At 40.1% G+C, this 20,130-nt stretch overlaps 1 protein-coding gene across 3 annotated transcripts in view; it reads right to left on the bottom strand.

The window, feature by feature from the left end:
- itga7 (integrin, alpha 7) overlaps positions 1–20,130 on the bottom strand; it is a 37,074-nt gene that overhangs the window by 6,341 nt on the left and 10,603 nt on the right. The window contains exons 2-22 of one of the 3 annotated variants that reach the window (XM_063473381.1): positions 15,512–15,639; positions 14,971–15,050; positions 14,472–14,727; positions 13,593–13,724; positions 8,610–8,817; positions 8,139–8,335; positions 7,676–7,764; positions 7,433–7,560; positions 7,198–7,293; positions 6,993–7,054; positions 6,533–6,702; positions 6,207–6,353; positions 5,578–5,693; positions 4,958–5,144; positions 4,795–4,869; positions 4,624–4,703; positions 4,445–4,522; positions 3,829–3,931; positions 3,250–3,456; positions 956–1,075; positions 682–795 (exon numbers count right to left, since the gene is read on the bottom strand). In XM_063473381.1, the coding sequence (XP_063329451.1) occupies positions 682–795; positions 956–1,075; positions 3,250–3,456; positions 3,829–3,931; positions 4,445–4,522; positions 4,624–4,703; positions 4,795–4,869; positions 4,958–5,144; positions 5,578–5,693; positions 6,207–6,353; positions 6,533–6,702; positions 6,993–7,054; positions 7,198–7,293; positions 7,433–7,560; positions 7,676–7,764; positions 8,139–8,335; positions 8,610–8,817; positions 13,593–13,724; positions 14,472–14,727; positions 14,971–15,050; positions 15,512–15,639 (2,773 nt within the window). Of the gene's footprint in view, positions 1–681; positions 796–955; positions 1,076–3,249; positions 3,457–3,828; positions 3,932–4,444; positions 4,523–4,623; positions 4,704–4,794; positions 4,870–4,957; positions 5,145–5,577; positions 5,694–6,206; positions 6,354–6,532; positions 6,703–6,992; positions 7,055–7,197; positions 7,294–7,432; positions 7,561–7,675; positions 7,765–8,138; positions 8,336–8,609; positions 8,818–12,852; positions 12,961–13,592; positions 13,725–14,471; positions 14,728–14,970; positions 15,051–15,511; positions 15,640–20,130 lie in introns of all 3 variants that reach the window. The other 2 variants (XM_063473382.1, XM_063473383.1) reach the window with 2 other exon arrangements.

The raw sequence follows: 20,130 nt of genomic DNA, 5'->3' as shown, positions 1-20,130 counted from the left end.
GCCTTTAAGGTGTCGCAGATAAATACAACAAAATAAAACTAGTACCGGTACCGAACAAAAGAAGATTTATTCATAACACACGTGTAAAGACCCAGGAAAACCGAGTTAACGATAAAAACGATAACAAAATAACGCTGAAACCCGATAAAAACCCTGAAAACCATACATTTCACACCTGAGCCTCAACTCTCGCGGCCCGGTACCAAACGACTCACGGACCGGTACCGGTCCGAGGCCCGGGGGTTGGGGACCGCTGCACTACATGATTAAACAAGTCTGTCCAGATGCAAACATCATTTATCCAGGCTTGTGACCTCTTGTTCTCCTCCTCGTCCCAAGGAGGAGATACAAACAAGGCAAATTTAATGACAAATTCAATTTCAAAATTGTAAATAAATTTCTATTAAAAAGTTTCCAATCAATTTTATTGATGTTTGATGGAAAAGCAAGCTAACATATTCACATATTCTTACTCTTTGATCTCAGTGAATATCCCTTGACTTCATTTGACTTGGTCGCCAGACATCATCTGTAACATACGAGCTTCCTGACATCAGTCGTCACTGTGTAAATGCGTTTGCTGCAGTTATCACTCACTCGCTGCTCGCTGCAGCAGCTGTGACAGTTGGACTGAAGCTGAGCTTGAGAGTAATATTCAGAAAGGTGCTGATGTAATATTACCTCTATGAAACTGCTGTTCCACAGTCTGGCGTGGATTTTAAGCACAGCCTGACCGGAGAAGCTGTGGAGAGGACACTGGAACAGCACACAGCGTGCTGACCCCAGCAGGCAATCCTAGAAAACAAAGTGACACCTGAATGTAAACTGCTGTGGAAATGAAAGAGGACTACGTGTTCACATTTTAAAACCATTCAGTTGTTTGAGTGCATTGGCAGGAAATCAGTAACCCACATTCTGGTCTTTTCCCTGGCTCTCTGCTTCTTGTCCTTCTTACCAGTTTGAGCGACTTGCGTCTGTCTGAAGCTGCCACAGCAGGTGTGGTCTGTCCCACGCTGCCTTTAGTCATGATCTGACCTTCCTCCTCGGGATGGGAGCGGCGTTTTCGCCCAACCTGCTGAAATAGATGCATTTATATGCGTGTTTCAAGAAAAGGTTCAAAAAGGTTTTGTCAAAATGCAAACAGACAGCATATAATATATTATAAAGGGTTTTTTTCAGTTACTTCTCTCCTAAAACAGTGTATAACACAGAGAAAGAGAAGATTAAATGAACTACTAACATACGTCATTCAGCACTGACTTCTGGACTGAGTCCTTATATCCTATTTCTATTATTTCTGTCACTTGTTGTTAAAACATGGACTTATGAGCCTTTTTCTAATGAAATAAAGTGCTCTTTAAAAATATTGTTTGCCCTGACAAATTTTAAAAAATAATTTTGAGAAAAAATGCAACTGAAATATATAAAATTATTATTTATTCAGGGAAACATGACTGGTACAAAATAAATGTATACCAATCAAGTGCCTTTCATTTGACCAGATTCCATTAAATGTAATGCTTTATATTTTACTTATGTAACAATATATCATGAAAAATTAACATGTACTCAAATTAGTTAAAGTCAGCATATATACAGTATATACAGTTTTCCTTTTCCACATTTTGTCACATTACAGCTACAAACATGAATCAATTTTATTGGAATTCCACGTGAAAGACCAATACAAAGTGGTGTACACGTGAGAAGTGGAATGAAAATCATACATGATTCCAAACATTTTTTACAAATAAATAACTGCAAAGTGGGGTGTGCGTAATTATTCAGCCCCCTGAGTCAATACTTTGTAGAACCACCTTTTGCTGCAATTACAGCTGCCAGTCTTTTAGGGTATGTTTCTACCAGCTTTGCACATCTAGAGACTGAAATCCTTGCCCATTCTTCTTTGCAAAACAGCTCCAGCTCAGTCAGATTAGATGGACAGCGTTTGTGAACAGCAGTTTTCAGATCTTGCCACAGATTCTCGATTGGATTTAGATCTGGACTTTGACTGGGCCATTCTAACACATGGACATGTTTTGTTTGAAACCATTCCATTGTTGCCCTGGCTTTATGTTTAGGGTCGTTGTCCTGCTGGAAGGTGAACCTCTGCCCCAGTCTCAAGTCTTTTGCAGACTCCAAGAGGTTTTCTTCCAAGATTGCCCTGTATTTGGCTCCATCCATCTTCCCATCAACTCTGACCAGCTTCCCTGTCCCTGCTGAAGAGAAGCACCCCCAGAGCATGATGCTGCCACCACCATATTTAACAGTGGGGATGGTGTGTTCAGAGTGATGTGCAGTGTTAGTTTTCCGCCACACATAGCGTTTTGCATTTTGGCCAAAAAGTTCCATTTTGGTCTCATCTGACCAGAGCACCTTCTTCCACATGTTTGCTGTGTCCCCCACATGGCTTGTGGCGAACTGCAAACGGGACTTCTTATGGTTTTCTGTTAACAATGGCTTTCTTCTTGCCACTCTTCCATAAAGGCCAACTTTGTGCAGTGCACGACTAATAGTTGTCCTATGGACAGATTCCCCCACCTGAGCTGTAGATCTCTGCAGCTCGTCCAGAGTCACCATGGGCCTCTTGGCTGCATTTCTGATCAGTGCTCTCCTTGTTCGGCCTGTGAGTTTAGGTGGACGGCCTTGTCTTGGTAGGTTTACAGTTGTGCCATACTCCTTCCATTTCTGAATGATGGCTTGAACAGTGCTCCGTGGGATGTTCAAGGCTTGGGAAATCTTTTTGTAGCCTAAGCCTGCTTTAAATTTCTCTATAACTTTATCCCTGACCTGTCTGGTGTGTTCTTTGGACTTCGTGGTGTTGTTGCTCCCAATATTGTCTTAGACAACATCTGAGGCCATCACAGAGCAGCTGTATTTGTACTGATATTAGATTACACACAGGTGCACTCTATTTAGTCATTAGCACTCATCAGGCAATGTCTATGGGCAACTGACTGCACTCAGACCAAAGGGGGCTGAATAATTACGCACACCCCACTTTTCAGTTATTTATTTGTAAAAAATGTTTGGAATCATGTATGATTTTTGTTCCACTTCTCACGTGTACACCACTTTGTATTGGTCTTTCACGTGGAATGAAATTGATTCATGTTTGTGGCTGTAATGTGACAAAATGTGGGAAAGTTCAAGGGGGCCGAATACTTTTGCAAGCCACTGTATATTTTTGTGTGTATGTGTGTAAACAAATGAGCCAGTTCAAAGGCGGCAGTGATTTGCTCCGCCTACCCCGTGACTGCCCGGCTCTGCAGGTGAGGAGCCCTGTAGCTTCAGAGGATTCAGAGCTGATGTAGGGGCGCACTGTGTTTCTGGGTGGCCTTGAAACGTCAAGCTGGCAGGATACAGGAGCCATTTCTCATTGGCCAGCTCATAGGGCCACATAATGTTGAGGAAGGCAGAGCCAAGTGTCTGGAGAGCTTGACCGGGGTTAGCAACCTGACAGAGGAAAAAAAAAGAAACTTATATTTAATAAAGTATGTTCATAGATGTTTCTGTCTTGGGTCCTTTTTCTTGCTATTATGAAAAGATCAAATGAACAAGACGGACTCAGAGAAGGCAAACCTCTCTGGGCAGTATTTACTTTTAAGGAGATAGTATTGTATTTTGTAAATATTCATTTTGAGTTCTCTCTTGTTTTTAAAGGTACATTAAGAAGTTGTAGTGCAGTAAAAGCAAGTCCAAGGAGCATGCTTTTGTTATTGGCCCCACTGAAACCTATTTTAATATACTTATAATATACTTTTTTCTTCTTTTTTTACATGTAGGTGGCAAAACAGCATCCCAGATAGCCACAAACTCTTTTCTCACCACAAACTCAAAATCCACAGTGCTGCCGATGTCGTCCAGACTGCTCATAGCACTCTCACCCCTCACTGCACCGCTGAAGAACAGCTTGTCGGGATTGACGCGCCTAAAACAGAGAGTACAGTGACCGTCAGTGTGTCAGAAGGCTGGAAACACAAAACTTAACATTACTGTCATTACATTACTGTCTATTTCCTCACTATTCAACCACTTTTACTGATGAGCAAGACTGCGTCTTAAAGCGAAGCATTCATAATTGAATTTAAAAACCTTTTAATAAATGAGCTAAATATTATTAAAATACATGTGGTTTCATTTTAAATTATAATAATAGTTTTCACACTTCCAAAGGTCATTCTTTGGTTAGAGAGGTATAAAGTGAGCATATTTCCACTTGTTATAATGGTGCAGGCATAAACACATGAAGTCCTGGTTTTAAATCTTGAACCTCAGTGTGGAAAAAAATACAGCTTCAGCGAAGCTGATCAAATTTATGTGACAGATAATGTGGAATGAAATGATTTTACCAACCATAAAGCATGTGAGGGTGTTTTAGTACACCTACATAAAGCAGCTTTACTGCCACAGACTCTTTTAATAGACTGAAGGTGTTACTCACCCACTGACAGACAGAGGGAGCTCTATCACAACTTTAGCGTAAGCTGTCACAGGGACCAAGTCAGGCTGTTCGCTGATGCTGAGGACAAAACGATGAAAGAACTCAGATAAAATTCAAAACATAAAAAGTAAGAATGTGATCTTTGTTGTCACATATCAGGAAAAATGCAGAAAACTTACGTTTTCAGTGAGAGCTCAGCTGTCAGCTCGGTGGTCTCAATAGTGATGTTAGCTGTGCTCAGACTGATGGAAAATTTCAGCTGAGGGAAAAAAACATGAGAATAAAGTTTTTTAAAACATGTTTTTGCTTCTTTTGTTGGGTTTAACAATAAACACACAGTTCTGTCTTACCTTAGAGTTTCGTTTGACGGGGTTTCCCAGGTCGCATTCAACCTGGGAGCCATTCTGGTTTGCTTGACATCTCATCTGCAGTCAAATCAGACAAATACTATCAGAGGAACATGTCATCAACTCTAAAACGATAGTCTGAGACTACATTTAGCAGATCTCACACCTGCTCTGGGATCCTGGAGCCGGCGTATGACAGTGTGTTTGGCAGGGAGATAATAAGCTGAGCAGCATGAGCATCATCGCCATCCTCCTCGGGGTAAAGAGGGTCAGAGGGCATGTTAGTGACGGTGATGTCCAGCACCACCAGCCGCTGATCTGAGAGAGAAAACACCTGCACATCGTCCTCATCTCTGTATGACGGCAAAGGAGGCAAAAAAGACAAAACATTTTTAAAGAGAGGCATTTCAACATAGTTTGAAGGTTGAGCAGAAATAGGCTGAGTAAGCAATCTGAAGATAATTGTAGATTTTTTGTGGTAGGGCTGTAAACTGTTAACTCTTTATTCCAATATGACACTTTGCCTATGCATTCATCTGCAGTGATAGCTACAGAGGAGCTTTTGGAAGATTTGTTAGAAAAGCTTGAACCCTTTCAACTTAACATACTTCAGCGTAAGATTTACTGTTATTTATTTAATAATAAATAATTAAAACAATAACAATTTAGATATGATACCATACTGTTTCCTGAAGATTTGCCATTAATCATCGCTATCATCTCAGTCAGACAATAAAAAACTGTTGGGGTGTCGGGCTGCACTGAAAAGCTACAGCAGATACTTACTTTGGCAGCGGGATGAAAAGGTCAGAGTTCAGGGGTCGAGTACCAAACTGGTAGCTTAGCTTCAGGTTGCTCTGGCAGATTTTGTCATTGCCGCATCCTTCTCGCAGAAAGTTCACCTTCAGGGATTAAAAAAGACAAATATTAGGCTGAGATCAGGAATTCAAGAGTTTTTATAGTTTTAAACTTTTGTGGGTTTTTATAATCTTATGCTAAAGAAATTGCTCAATCATTTGATTAACGCTGACAACTCATTTTATGCTTTAAATGATTTATCAGTTCACTAAATACCGCAATGGGTGCATTGCTGTATGCTACAAAAGTGTATATGCAGTTGCAAAGGTAAGTAAGAGATAAGCTTAATGAGGAGCCTGTCATTGAGTTGAGTTGAAAAAGTTTAAAAGCAGCCCAAGTATAAGAACAGGTTTAAATGCTCTGTTCTGAGTTTATTTTATGTGTCACAGATTTGGCTTAAAATAACCTTGCTGAGTCTAAATTAATGAAGAAACACAATGTTGATGGAAAGCATTACATAAAGCTTTGGCTTGTTTATATGGTAAATTATGAGCAGCAGGAGCTCATAAAAATTAAATCATCCTTAAAAATACTTCTTTTCCTATTTTGCTGCAGACCTCAGAGTGGAGCGTATTGGAAGGGGAGACATTGAGTATCGGCGGCAGCTTCTCCAGCCTTTTTGCAGAGTGTCTGCGTGGCGGCACGGGCTTGATAGTGTGGGTTATGACCAAAGAGATGGGACGCAGTTTGTCACGGATGTTCTCCTGCACAGAGGGAAAATGTAAAATTAAACTTCTGGCCAAAGTTACAGCAGAAAAGAATGAAATAGTTAATTAAAGCAATGTCTATTCAACTCAGCGTCCTTTTCATACTGGGATACTCCATACAAATCTGCCTTCCACAGTAAAAGAAAGAAACATATCCATGAAGTTAAGTTACTGACATGCAGCTGGAAGACAGCGTTGGTGCACACAGCGTGACGCTGCCGATTTAGCTGCACTTCTTCTGTCTGTGTATACTCCGGCTCCAGTAAACTGCGGCCCAGGAAGGTAACGCGATGCGGGAGGCCCACCTTCCTGCGCTCTGTGTCTGCTTCAAAGCGCACTACGAGGGCTTGAATGGAGTAAAATGGGGGAGCACATAGAGGGAGACAGATGGGTTGAAATACAGAAATGTCAGGACACACACCGAAAGAGCACTTAAAGAACCCACCGGGGACAGAAGATATACTAAACCCATCTGAGGAGGTACAGTATTACACAGCTGTGATTTAATCATAATAAGATCTAATGTTACCTCACAGATAAGGTTACTTTCTACCGTAAATAGAAATGACTCCTGTGATGTAAAGTCCCGTGAGAGCAAAAGACAGAAACAGTCGTGAAAGCCGATGTGTGACTTACTAATGTGTGGAGAGTAGTGAGCTGGGTACGCTACGAAGGTGAAGCAAGCCTTGACCTCCACACTAAAAACAGAAAACCACAAAGAGGGAAAAAGACATGATCTTTAGGAGCTTCAGGACTATAGAAGAACATTTCTTTAAATGTTTTTATTATCAGTTTGTTTGGTTAAGTTATCCTATAAGTTTAGTGCATTATGAGTGAGTACCAGACTCCATCTCTGCCTTTGCAGTTGGACTGCTCCAAATCTATTTGTGGAGGATCAATAGTTATGTCTCTCTTCACATGGATGACAGGACGAGATCTTGAGGACACCGGAAAACACAAAAAGACAAGAAAAAAGAAAACTTTTAATAATTTATTGATAATATGTTTTCATCCCTTAGATAAATGCACTGTCATCAAAATGTTTTCGGAGGTGTTCAACCAAAATCTTTCCTCACCTGAAGAGAACCACTGAATCGTTCAGCGAGCCCACTGCCACATCTGGGTAGTGATTGTTGTCGATATCCAAACCCCCTGAGATAGAATATCCAAAACGTCTCACATCAAAGTCCCGGCCATCCAACACCTAATGGGATGAAGAACACTCAGTTTTATCCATGTCATCTCTTTCTCTCATTCACTCCTGTTGATTTTGACCTTTAATATTTTTTTGCAGTCGCTCATATCCAAAGCAAACTTACCTGAGCAGGTTTTGTCTCAATTCCAGATTTTGAGCCTCTATAGATAAAAACTTTTCCATCTCCATCAAACGGTGCTCCCACAGCAATATCTGTATAGATGTCAGACAAACTGGTTTCCAACCCTACATTCTTATTGTAGTGGTTTAAACCATAAACCACAGTTTGATATAGACAAGCAGAAGACTTTCAACACATTAAACTGTTTGACTGTTTCACTGCTGGAAACATTTAAAGAACACTAATTGTATTTTATGTTTTCCCTTATTTTCTAATATTTATATTCTGTTATACATCTTTTATATCCTGATGGATGCTCATATTAAACATGACCATCATCATCCAGTCAGTGACTTATATTTACCATCACTCACAGTCGTTGGGTTTTTCATTCAGCGAATCAAACAGCAGAAGTTACTTTTTAACATTAAAACATTCTGAGTCAATAAAAAAGTTTTTCTTGTACCTCCATATCCGTCCTGGTCCAGATCTCCAACGTTGCTGACTGTCATCCCAAACATGGAGTCGTATGTCCCGTTGAGGCGGATGGGCCGAGCCTGATCATCCCAGTGACCAAACGGGTTTAGATACACATAAACAGCTCCACCAATCTCTGCTTTACGGTCAAAAAAGTTAGGAGCTCCAACAATCAGGTCCGTCCAGCTAGCAAACAGAGGCGGAAAAGTAGAAATGAACACTTCCTTTAACAAGTCTCTTCTAATCTATATTCACAGTTGCGCTTGAATATGCATTTTATGCATTTTACACAGGAAAATGCTGTTGCAGGATTTAGGTGTTAAAAAATATTATCTTATGTTTATAACTTTAAGAAGAATTTGGCCTTTTTGTGTAGTACATGACTGTATATCCCATTTCCTATGGGTTATATGATTTTATGATGGTCACCAGACTGACTTCCTGTTCAGCCTTTACTCACCCATCACTGTTGAGATCTGTGGTGGCTACTGAATATCCGAATGAAGAGGCCAGCTCCTCCCCCCAGAAGATGTGCTGTGGCACCAACCGGTACACATTGTCTTTCTTCAGCAGCACCACCGCCCCGGTGTGATTGGCTCGGGGAGCACCGGCCACGAAGGTTAGCTCTCCGAGACTCATTATTCCCATGGCAGAGTCAACAGAAAACCCTAGAAGATGAGGAAGAAGAGGAAAGCAGACAAGGAGGAAGGAAGGAAGGAAGTGTTATGGGTTAATATCGACCGTGGGGTTCAGAGGATCACCTCCTCTGAGTGTGCCATGTTCTCCTCATCTTCTTACTAATGAAATGTGTTCCTTAAGTGACTATTGATTTTGTGCCTAACTCATGATGGGTGTAAATGTCCTGTGTGCTGTGTGTGTGAAAGGCTGTGTGTCTAGTGGAAGCAAAAAGGCTGGTTGTGATAGTAACATGAGATGTATTGACGTTGGCCTAATGTCTCCTGAGATTCATGATACCAAAGCTCTGCACTGGTTGCCTCTGGTGAAGGCGGTGTGTAAACATGGTGGGTGGACGTTAAGCAGATTTATCGCCTAAAGCATCTCCTCTTCTCTGTGAGTGTGCTTTGTGAAAAGATAATCTGCATGTGTGTGGAGGAATTTGAGGATGTGCATGCATGTAAATCAGGTAAAGCAATTCAGCGTGTATATAGAGGAGGAAGGATGTTTGCATCATGTGCGGAATATTTCTGATCAAGCTGTGAAAAATGACACAAAACATATGAAACATTTGGCCTGAACGCAGGCATTTTCTACATGCACTCGCTATACTAGACTAAAAAGCAGGCAGCTGGTGCAAAAAGTGAGGACAATCTGTCTCCATCGGGACATGAAGGACATTTGTTAGTCCTGAGTAAACATGCAGAGGGAGACAAGACAGAGACAAACAGTGAGCAGCTCCAGGGTGGCAGGTGGGGAATGCAGCACTGCAGCTTCTATAAAACCAGCAGATGTGGGAACAAGGTGCAACTTTTTCCTCGCAGGCTGGCTTTTAGCTCACAAGCTTGCAACATGGTAGAAACTATAAAGTTAATTAAGGAATGAAAGCATAATGGAAAAAAGTTTTTGCAATGTTAAGCAATGGTAACCTTAATAAATAGCTTAGTTTTTATTTCAGTTTTTTCAGTTTTTTTTGGACAGAACGATGGAATTTCGGATATTTATTTTTTTATTTCTTTATTTTAAATATTCTCTTACCTACCAGCTAAATATGTCCTAGCCATTGGGTTTGTCAGCAATTACTCGAAATTGTAAGTATCTACTGATTAGTCTCCAATGATATACTCTTTAGTGTCCTACTCCTACTATATATAATTTATTATCCACATTTTATTTCATTTACATTTATGTTTTTCCTCCTTTGGACCAGAGAGACAGTAGCTGACAATAAAGGATGCCAATTAAAAAGCTGTTTTGCTTTATTTTGTTTCATCTATAAAATAAAGGTGCAATACCTAACTGCTATATGATGCAATATGAGTGTAATTATTTTTTACACATACTACTTCTGCATTTGGCACAGTTTTTGTTAAATAAATCACATGGTGTATTATGTCATGTGTGATGTTCATCTTAAGTTGTATTTACTATATTTTATTTATCATAACTCTTTTTGCTACGGCTATACATTTTAAGTAGAGTTTATTTCTTGACTAAAAGCCTCTCTAAATTAAAACTGAATTTACCTGATAAAGAGCCAAAGATGATACTTGTAAATGTTGATGCTTCTATGTACTCGTTGTTTCGATGCTGACTTTTCTAATTATGGTAACTACTCGGGTGCAGCCTCAGCATTAGTCCCTTTAGCTTGTAATGAAGAGATTCTATGTGTAATGTTGGATTTGGCCTTGATGGAGATAAAAACAAAGCTTTCTTTTCATTCAGCAGGCCATCACTTCTTTAAATGAATACTTTTACTGTTCCTATTTGACACAATACAGTGATATTTCAGATCCAACAAAAGCTGAAAATTCCTACAACAGTTTAGTAAGCATGCATAGGTGTGTCGTATCATCTGGTTAGGATCAATGGAAGCACATGGGTTATAAATGAAGGCTAAAAGGTCATTTGGGAATTAGTGTTGTCAAGGAGACGGCTCAATACGGTGAGTAGGAGGGTAAGCAGGATTGGAGGAATGTGAATAAAGAGATTTATAGCAGATCCACACACTTAGAGGAAAAATAATGACAGGAAACCCAAAATAACAATGAATAGCTCCTGCTCAGCAGACTGTGGATCACTAACAACTGACACTAAATACTGAGAAATTCATCACAAAGCCTCACATCATTATCTTGATAAAATGTATCTATCGTTTGAATGAAAATATCAGTGTGACAGTGCACCACTATTGATTCATTTGACCTTAGGCCTGTACTACAAAGTGAGTTCGTCATACCCAGGGCATTCACTTATCCAGTCAGGATGAGCATTCACATGAAGCTAGTTATCAACTTGCTAAACTAAACCAGGATTTTGCCCGCACATTCACATGAAAAGGGTGGTGTTAGCAGCATCTGACTCATCATAATTATGGATAAATGTATTCACAGTAGAGCGGTTCCCTTTTTTTCAAAGGGAGATGAAGCTGTACTTTGGAGAAAATATGAAGTTCAAACATGTAATATAGATTTAAGGCAACAAAGCTGCTGCAGATAAAGCAGTAAGAGTATGTGTGTGAGGAAGAGAACTGTAGAGTAATACAGTTTTACTTAAGTATGGGCTTTAAGTGCATTGGTCAGTAAGACCAGAAAGGAGTGACTATATTAATAAAATTTAGCCTACTTTGAGCCTCGAAGAAAAGCTGACAAAAATGCTGACGGTGTAACTCGACAGACTGATCACATCACAACACTGTCATTAAAAATCTGATAGACATACAATCAAGTATCTCATTAAATTAATATGTAAAGGACAGTTTTAGTTTTTAATCTTTCAGCTGCTGCCCCAGTGGTATTCAACCCTCTGACCCTTTCAAACTTAGTCTACGTGCAAATTAAGTCCAAAAGTAAAAACAGGCGTCCTATTTAGGTTCATATGTTAATGCTTATAAAATAATAAAAGTGCTGTAAAAGTGTTCCAACAGGAAAAAAGTTTAAAGTTACATCGAAGAATCAATATTTATTACTGATACTCATCAAAGACATTGGAGCCTATTAAAAAACTGTAGAAACAGAGGATTAAGGGATCTTCAAGAACTGGTAACGCTCTTTTCAAGAGAACTGACAGGTCAATAGGCAGTGATTTTGCACCGATTGATCTCTAATCTGGAACTGCTTCACAGCATAAATTACCGTTTTGATATACCCCAGTAAGAAGTGAACCACCTTTGTTGTACAAACAACAACCCCGAAGCATCCAGGATAAGCAGAAGTCTTCGTAGTACAGGCCTCTTGCCATTATATTTGAAATGCTGTACAGACATTTGTGATAACCAGAGTTACTTTTCCTCTTTCACCGCTGTTACACTGGTATTTTTGCTTTTGAATAGAACTTAATGAAACTTAATTGCTAGCCATTCATATTGATGCCAAAAACTCCATCAGCCTTCAGGCCATCATCCAAATTTCAATAGTCAGTAATGAAATACATACCACACATAACAAATATATATAATATTCTCATCCACCTCAGTTGCAGTTGGGTTCAATGCTTGTTAGCAAAAGTTAGCGTATTAATGTGTTAAAAAAATTAGCACTGATTGTAGATATGTTAGCATGTTGATGATGTGCCTCGGTATAGCCTCGCACAGCTGTGGACTCGTCTTGTATATTAGTTAAACCGTTTAAAACAATTCAGTTTAGTATAACTGCAACTACTTAGAGTGAAACCACCACCAAGATACCCTGGAAAGCTTCATCCGGACAGACACATGCAAACTAACAAAAGAGATCGACAGACAGAACAGACAAACACCTCCCGCTACCCAAAGAGAAGGCCATCTCTTCTGCAACTATAGAACTGTGCCAAAAATGAAATGAAATGAAATTTAAAAAAATTAAATAAAAATGGAAGTATAATTTTGGATGGCTGTCTCTTTTTAACATAGATTACACACTAAAATCTATATAGACAGACAGACTGTGTAACTGATCAGAAAGGATTAAGACAAAGACGGAGAAAAATAAGATAATATGTCCACTACAAGCTCAGTCCGGTCCAAACGACAGCACCTCAAGCCTACAAACCTAGGTAGCTATTATGAGCTACATCCTCAAACGATGTGGGCCGCCTTGATGGTTCCAGAGTTTTGTACAGCAGCGCATCTTCAATGGGACTAGCCATGAACAAGAGCCCTATGGCCCAAAACAGGAGGAGAAAACAGAAAGAAGCAGAAAGAGGAGCGTAGGGAGGGTGTGATGGAATGGTGAAATGGTGGTGGGGGTGGAAAGAGGAAAAAAAGGGGAGAGGGAGGTGCAGGTGAGAGGTTGTGATTGATTGCTTTCTTTGTGGTGCTGCAGTGGTTTGTCCTGCAAAACCACTGGGTACCTGGTGGAGAGATGACACGCCAGGCTCAGACTGTACACCATTGACATTTTCAGACAATGGGCAGTAGCTGGAATGAGGATAACATCAAGTATTTTCCCTTGTTTTCCCAAGAAAGTGAGCAAATAGTAGCAACATGAGGACTGATCCTGTCAGGATACATGTCCACCCACAGTCAAACAAAGGCTGGAAAAATGAGGTGGAGTCCTGTTCAGGGCTTCATGAGTCATAAATTGCTGAGCTAAAAGTCATGTCCAGGAATGGTAGGAACACTACAAGATTTTCTTCAACCAATCAGAGGCAGTTTTGTTGCTACTGTTGCTAATTCCTGTGGTTAAGTCAGCCATGTTGGGGTACAGTCTAAGTCCTGGTGTCATCCTCCCCCGGCCCTCTCTATCTCTCCTGTGCGCAGGCAGCAGTGAGCAGGGAGGGCAAATCCTACCCAGGTAACTGTGGTAGGGCACAGGGATGAGCTGGGCATTAAGTTGTTTTTCATCTGCCACCTCGTAAGGTCCGTCGTCATAGATACCGAGGTCAAGCAGAGTCTGGTTTAGGAGCTGAACACGCATCTCGCCTGGAAAGGAAATAGGTGAGGGCACAGCACGGTGACAAACACAGATTTGCACATTATCTTAAACAACAGGGACAAAGTCATAGATACACATGCTCACATGTTGCTTCCCAAATCCAGCATGTGAGCTGACAGAATTTAGACATTTTAGAACAGGCGTTCTGTAAATTCAGCTTTTATTCCATAAAGCAGCCTTTTATTAAAATATGAATCATCCAGAAACTGATGTTTGCATCCAATATATCTTAGACCATTCATATTAAATGGATTAAGCTGTGCTGCATAATTTCAGTGTTCAATCAATAGATTGGCCTATAAATTAATTGGATTGTCCTGTTAGTAGTACTTATTTAATTAGACAGTTTCATTGCATTGCTTTTCTTCTCTAGCATGCATTAGCTGCAACAGGAGTTTCTTCTCATATTTCTTTTACATTCGTGGTAAATCGTCTTTGCACTGTAATAGAACAACACTCAAGAAGGCATAAGAGAAGGAATCAGTAGATACTAAAGACAAAAAAAAACCCCACTGCCAGTTCCTTCTGCTTAGCATTCATCTTTATGAATGAAATGGGGCATGTCAAGAAGGGATCCATCTGAAAGATGATTTCCAGCCCTTCGTCACCCCTTGCCTGCATTTTTGTGAGCAGTACATTCAATCTCAAATCACACTACACAGGTTTTCCTCTGGTCTTCCGATTAGTAAAACATAAAACTCTAAATAAAGGCTTCTATTAGTCCGTCACATTACCTTTCCAGTTGTATGTTCCTGGAGCACCGAACAGAATGAAGTTGTTGTCTGGGGTGAAACTGACAGACAGGCCCTGCTGACAGAAACCAAACTGCTCGTGTCCCTGTGGCCGACCCTCACAAAACTTCCATTCTCCTCCGTCCAGGTCATCTCGATTAGTCAGGTCCTCACTCAGGACATAGCAACGTCCAATGGGATCCCGAGTCTCTGATGACTGGTTTACACGTTGCCTCAGTTCATATAGATGAGCGCAGGTCTGGTGAGGGGGGAGGGGGAGGGGGGATGCATTAGGGTTTCCTGGGTATCAGTTAGCTTTTGATTTTTTTTAAGAATATGATACTATGCTACAGTTTAATGACCAAATTAGTCTTAAAGTCTTCATCATTATAAACAACAACTTGGCAGATGAACCAAAGCTGGAAATGCACAATGTCTGCTCTCATATCTCTTGATCATCAGCACAACATGAATTTACCCAATTTGGGCATTTGGTACTCACCACAACCTTCCCTCCAATGCCCTGACTCTTGACTGTAACTCCCAGCCACTGGTTGTCCTTGCTCTCTCTGTCCCAACTCACTGAAAGAGAACACAGAGTGAACTGTCAGTCATGATGACTTCCATATTGTAACCCAGGAACATTATGGTTACAAGCAAACAGAACTTTGTTATTTATTCACTTCACCTATTAGAAGTGTTATTTCACTTCTCACTTCACAAAAATGAAGCAGGTATCTTTATAAATATGATACAGTAACAGCATATATTTCCATGATGCTTGTCAGAGAAACCATTAATATTCTGCCTGGGATAATGTAGTTTATAATAAAGATAATTCTCTTTGACCGACAGAGGTCCAGGTGTTGTTTAGATTTCTTAAAGCCCAAGTTGATGTGTTTAAAGTTTTGTCTTTGGTTGAAGTGTTTCATTTCACAGTACAGAGAACAAAGTGAAACACCAAGAATAAAAGTCACGTCATAGTTTGGTTGATGAATTGACAAATCAACCGACAAGTTGTTTCAGCTGCACTTTAAACCCACCGTCTCCATCAATGTCAACCCTCTCACAGTCGTACTCCTCTGGTGTGATCGGACACCTGAACAGGGCTCCTGGTCGACTGCCCGTCAACTTACCCTGCCCTGCCGCCCTTGGAGCTCCCACCAGTATCCTAAATAAAGGAAAATGAAAGGAAAGTTAATTGTAAAACCTGGTGTCAAACGTTGATAGTGCATAATACAAATTAAGGTTTCCTCAAAGCTGTTCTTCACCTTAAGTTGCCATTACTGTAAAGTACAATTACCTGCAGTTCAAGAGACATCCTGAACACGAGGCTACATTCAGTAGAGTATGTTATGTTGCCTGAAATATATTTATGACAGCTCTGAGAAATCTATATCTAGCGTACCTTGTTTGCACTCATATCCAACAGCTATTATCAGTTGTCCCTGAATAACAAGGCCAGGAAAAGTTTTATTCTCAGTGAGGTGGTTGCTGATATTTTAGGGCCAGTGTCACGGCCCTCTGCCTTATTAGGAGTGGCTGATTCAGGCCAGGATGCTATTTAAAAACCGAATGTTCACATTCCACCCAACACTGTCAGTCATGGCATATGCATGGAAGCGAGACATGGGGAAACACAGAAGACAGAGCAAAAAATAAAGAGCAGAACAGGAAGCCTGAAAAACAGATACCGAGGTCTACCCTGCACTGACACCGAACTATGCCTACAGGTCTAATTATCACAGTGATGTTAGCTATGTCAGTGCTACGCTCAGCTGTGCAAATACACCCTGTGCAAAATGCTCCAGCCAACAACTCTCCTCCTATCTACTCCATAACTATCTACTGTTATGTGCGCACTTAAATTAGAGCTATCACTGTGTGAGGGAAGACTTTAAATAGAGTTTAACAAGCTAGAAGCTTAGCATGGATCAGGCAAGAGTAACTCTAACCTGGTGTCTCAGTGTTTACAACAAGGCAGCTATAACAACAATGCTAGGTGCAGAGCAACTCCTCTTTACTGGATAGTTCAGATCAAAATATGCTCGATAGCGTACACTGCGTACATTTTACTGTACTGCATCCACTCTGCTCCTGGTAAAGTAATTGGATCAAAGGTGCATCATTTCCAACCTTATCCAGCTTTATCTGTAACACGCGTAAAGCTGGATGTGGCATCAGGCACACAAGCAAGACATTATTACATTACTGGAATAACACAAAGCCTATCTAGTCACCAAGATCTTTATCTAGTCTTTTTGATATCACAACAGTGTATTTAAATGCATCTCTCTAGGTTTGATGAAGATTTAAGCCTTAATTATACTTTTTGCGTCAGTGAGTTTGATGAGGACCAAGTTACATAAATTTCGTCATCAGTCAGAGAGCATGGAGGTCTATGCAGATGTCCATGTGCTTGCCAGTGTTTTATGACAATGTGGACCAGCTAACCCAAGACTTTATATTAGAATGCACCACCTGCACATCCTCTCCAGGTGGACTTCAAAGAAATATAACAGGAATGACCACTTGGTTTTTCCTTGATTGTCTTCTGTGGACACAAACTGTCTGTCCATAGAAGACAATCAAGAAGAAGCTACAAGCAGCATGGCCTTCTGACAATTAATCCAGATTTAAATTCTGCTCTGCTGAATTATTATTTGTGATCCCAGACGAACTGAGGATGCATTCACGTCACTAAATTGCTAACAGCAAAAAAGCTAAGGGTTATTTTGTAACTGTAACATGTAAACATGTACGCTATCAACAGAATTTAGATAATGTACCTTGCAAACATTAATACCTGCAGGTATTTATACAGTGCATGACTAATTAACTAATAATAGCACATTGACATACTAACTGTAGGCTAATAACAAGTTGTTGCATGTGCCAGTTGTGGCTTTGGCTCGATACTCAGACAGGGTGTTCCTGTCACAAAAAAGCTGTACTAGCAGGCAAACACTAGCAATTAAAGTAAATCAACTGCTGGATAACATAAAATGCTATATTATTTAAATATCATTTCACCTAAAAGGAAATGAGATATGATCAAATTACAAACAAGTCTTCTGCAGAGCTTTCATGGTCTGCATTCTGCACAGCACAGCACTCAACCTGTAACTATCAGTTACGACCACAGTTTGTTTCTTTTAACAATATTTATTTCTAATAGGTGAACAACAATCTAACATCAGGAAGAAAACGGCTGAGCAAACTACAGCTTTTGTGGCGTAGGAGTGAAAGTATGGAATATACTTTTATTTTTTTTATTGAAGAAAAGAGCAAGTTCGCATAGGTAATGTGCAAACAGGGCAGAAACAACTATACACTACTGTTAACAGGACATTGTTTTTGTCTGTTTGTTGGTTGGTTGGTTGGTTTGTTTGTTGGTTTGTTTGTTTGTTGGTTGGTTGGTTGGTTTGTTTGTTTGTTTGTTTGTTGGTTTGTTTGTTTGTTTGTTGGTTGGTTGGTTTTTTTGGCAAGCATCCATAAAGAGAGCACGCTAACACGAGGCTAGTGAGGAAGAGCCCAGAGTGATGTTGAAGCTGAGTGTATGCTGACCCGAGTCCAACAGCCAGAGCCTGAGCTTCATCAGGTAACAAAGGCAGTGATGAACAGTGAGGTTGAAGCATAGCCCCTGTTTTTGCAGTAAAATTGCTGTGGCAAATGCTGTGAAACGCACTTTGGGATGGTTTCCAGCTTTGCTGTTGGCTTTGAGTTCATACTCTAACACTAACAAGCAGCTGTTGCATAGGTGCTCATTAGGACAGGAATTTGTGCAAGTGTGTGAAACTGCAGCCTTAACTTTATCTTTTAAAAGATAAAAGTAATTATATGAATAGGCCATGTTAGGTAATGCAAAAGTAATATAATATGTAGTGTTACAAATTAAGTAACATTATTAATTAAGTAACACAATGCAATAATAGTAGTATTCTGGCTGAGCAAAACACACATAAGATCCAAAATGTTCAAAATGTTGATCTTAAAATATAAAACGCTGTAAAATTAAATTAAAGTAGCAAAAGCAATAATTAACCAGCCACACTCTATTCAAACTGATATATTTAATAATGCATTAGCCTGTGTGGTTGTCACTGTGGCAATTCTAGGTAACCTACTTTATAATCCTACTCTGAACTGTCACCTTCTTGTGTTGGAGTAAAATGGTTTCCCCTTTAAATGTGATGTATAAGAACTAAGTAGACTCAAATGGCAATACTTATGTACAAGTACCTCACAATTTGTATTTTACTACAGTCTACTCACATAAACTACCGCTGACACATCCCAGACTGCCAGACAGCTTAACTTTCTATTTTCTGCTCCTGTCGTCTCTTTCCTGACAAGTACTTCTGGTGAGGTGCAGCTGTGCATGCCTCAGGAGTGATTCCCCTCACCTTAACAACCAGAAAGTAAAACAGCCACAGAGCGCAAATATGTGAAATGATGTTTCACATCACCAGTGACACACATGCAAGAAAAACAAAATCTTCAAGGGATGTTAAGCCTCTGCAAATACATGTATAACAAAGAGGAATAACATATCACTAAGAAAAAAACCCCCAAAACTGATAAGATCCGATCCCTCTCACAGCGCTACATTCCAGGAGGCTCTGGTTTATGTTTAGGGGTTAAGGCGATACCTCACTTCCCCCCACATGCTCAGATACATGGACAGGTGTGAGGATGTGAAGCTGGAAGCTCTGATTATCTCTTATAGCATTATTATTTGTAAAAAAAAGACATTGACGGTTCCCAAGACTTTTTTCCTTCAACTGGAAAGCTGTGCAAGGCAGAAGGAATTATTTCTGCAGAAATGATCTCATAACCTCTTATGTCTCATAAATATAAGATGAAAGAAGTCAGAAAAAAAAGTTTATATGCCCTAAAAGGTTTATTTATTTAAGTCAAATGGCTGAAGCCTCAAGTTAGAAAACTGTCTACATTAACATTTTTGCAGAGATTCAACATTGTTTTCATTACTTACATGAAATTTGTTTGGAATTACACCTTTGCAAAATTAAGCAAAAAGTGTTGTGACCTTTTCTGAAGACACATGTACCAAATTTGACACGGATAAATCTTGTTGGCTGACTTCAGCTTTCATTTATTTGCCCTTTACTCTGCTTCTAACTCATATCATTGTTTAGGATTGACTCAGACTGATCGTGAGCTTCACTGCCAAGCTCATTCTCTCAGTAAACCCACATTTGGTATGGCGTTTGCATGTGTGCCTTTGTGCTTGTGTGTCTGGAGGTGTGTTGTTGCTGACCCTGGGGGAGATATCAGGGTGTTGATGTGATGGTGACGGTCTAGTAGAAAACCCACATGAACTCGAACCCCGCAGATTCAGCACCAGCATGCACGTGTGTGTATTACATTGCCATGTTGAACACATAGATTAGATAAGGCACCTGGGTTCTGTCTACTTCAGGAGACAGAAAAGACAGAAGCCCCTACCTGTTTATAGCCTCATATAAAGCTTTACTTGAGGATAGCTTTGCTACATGCCAGTGATTTTCATACTGGTGGGGGACAAACCACAGCAGGTGGAGAAGGAGGGGGAAGGCAAGAAGCAAAAATAAGTTGAATGAGTTGAATTTTCTTGGTAAAACTAAACAGATAAGAATTTTCTGATACTATTCTGCTGACT

Source organism: Pelmatolapia mariae, linkage group LG5 (assembly GCF_036321145.2).
Source record: "Pelmatolapia mariae isolate MD_Pm_ZW linkage group LG5, Pm_UMD_F_2, whole genome shotgun sequence".
Classification (NCBI taxonomy): domain Eukaryota; kingdom Metazoa; phylum Chordata; class Actinopteri; order Cichliformes; family Cichlidae; genus Pelmatolapia; species Pelmatolapia mariae.
This window is presented reverse-complemented; position numbering and strand designations above follow the sequence as displayed.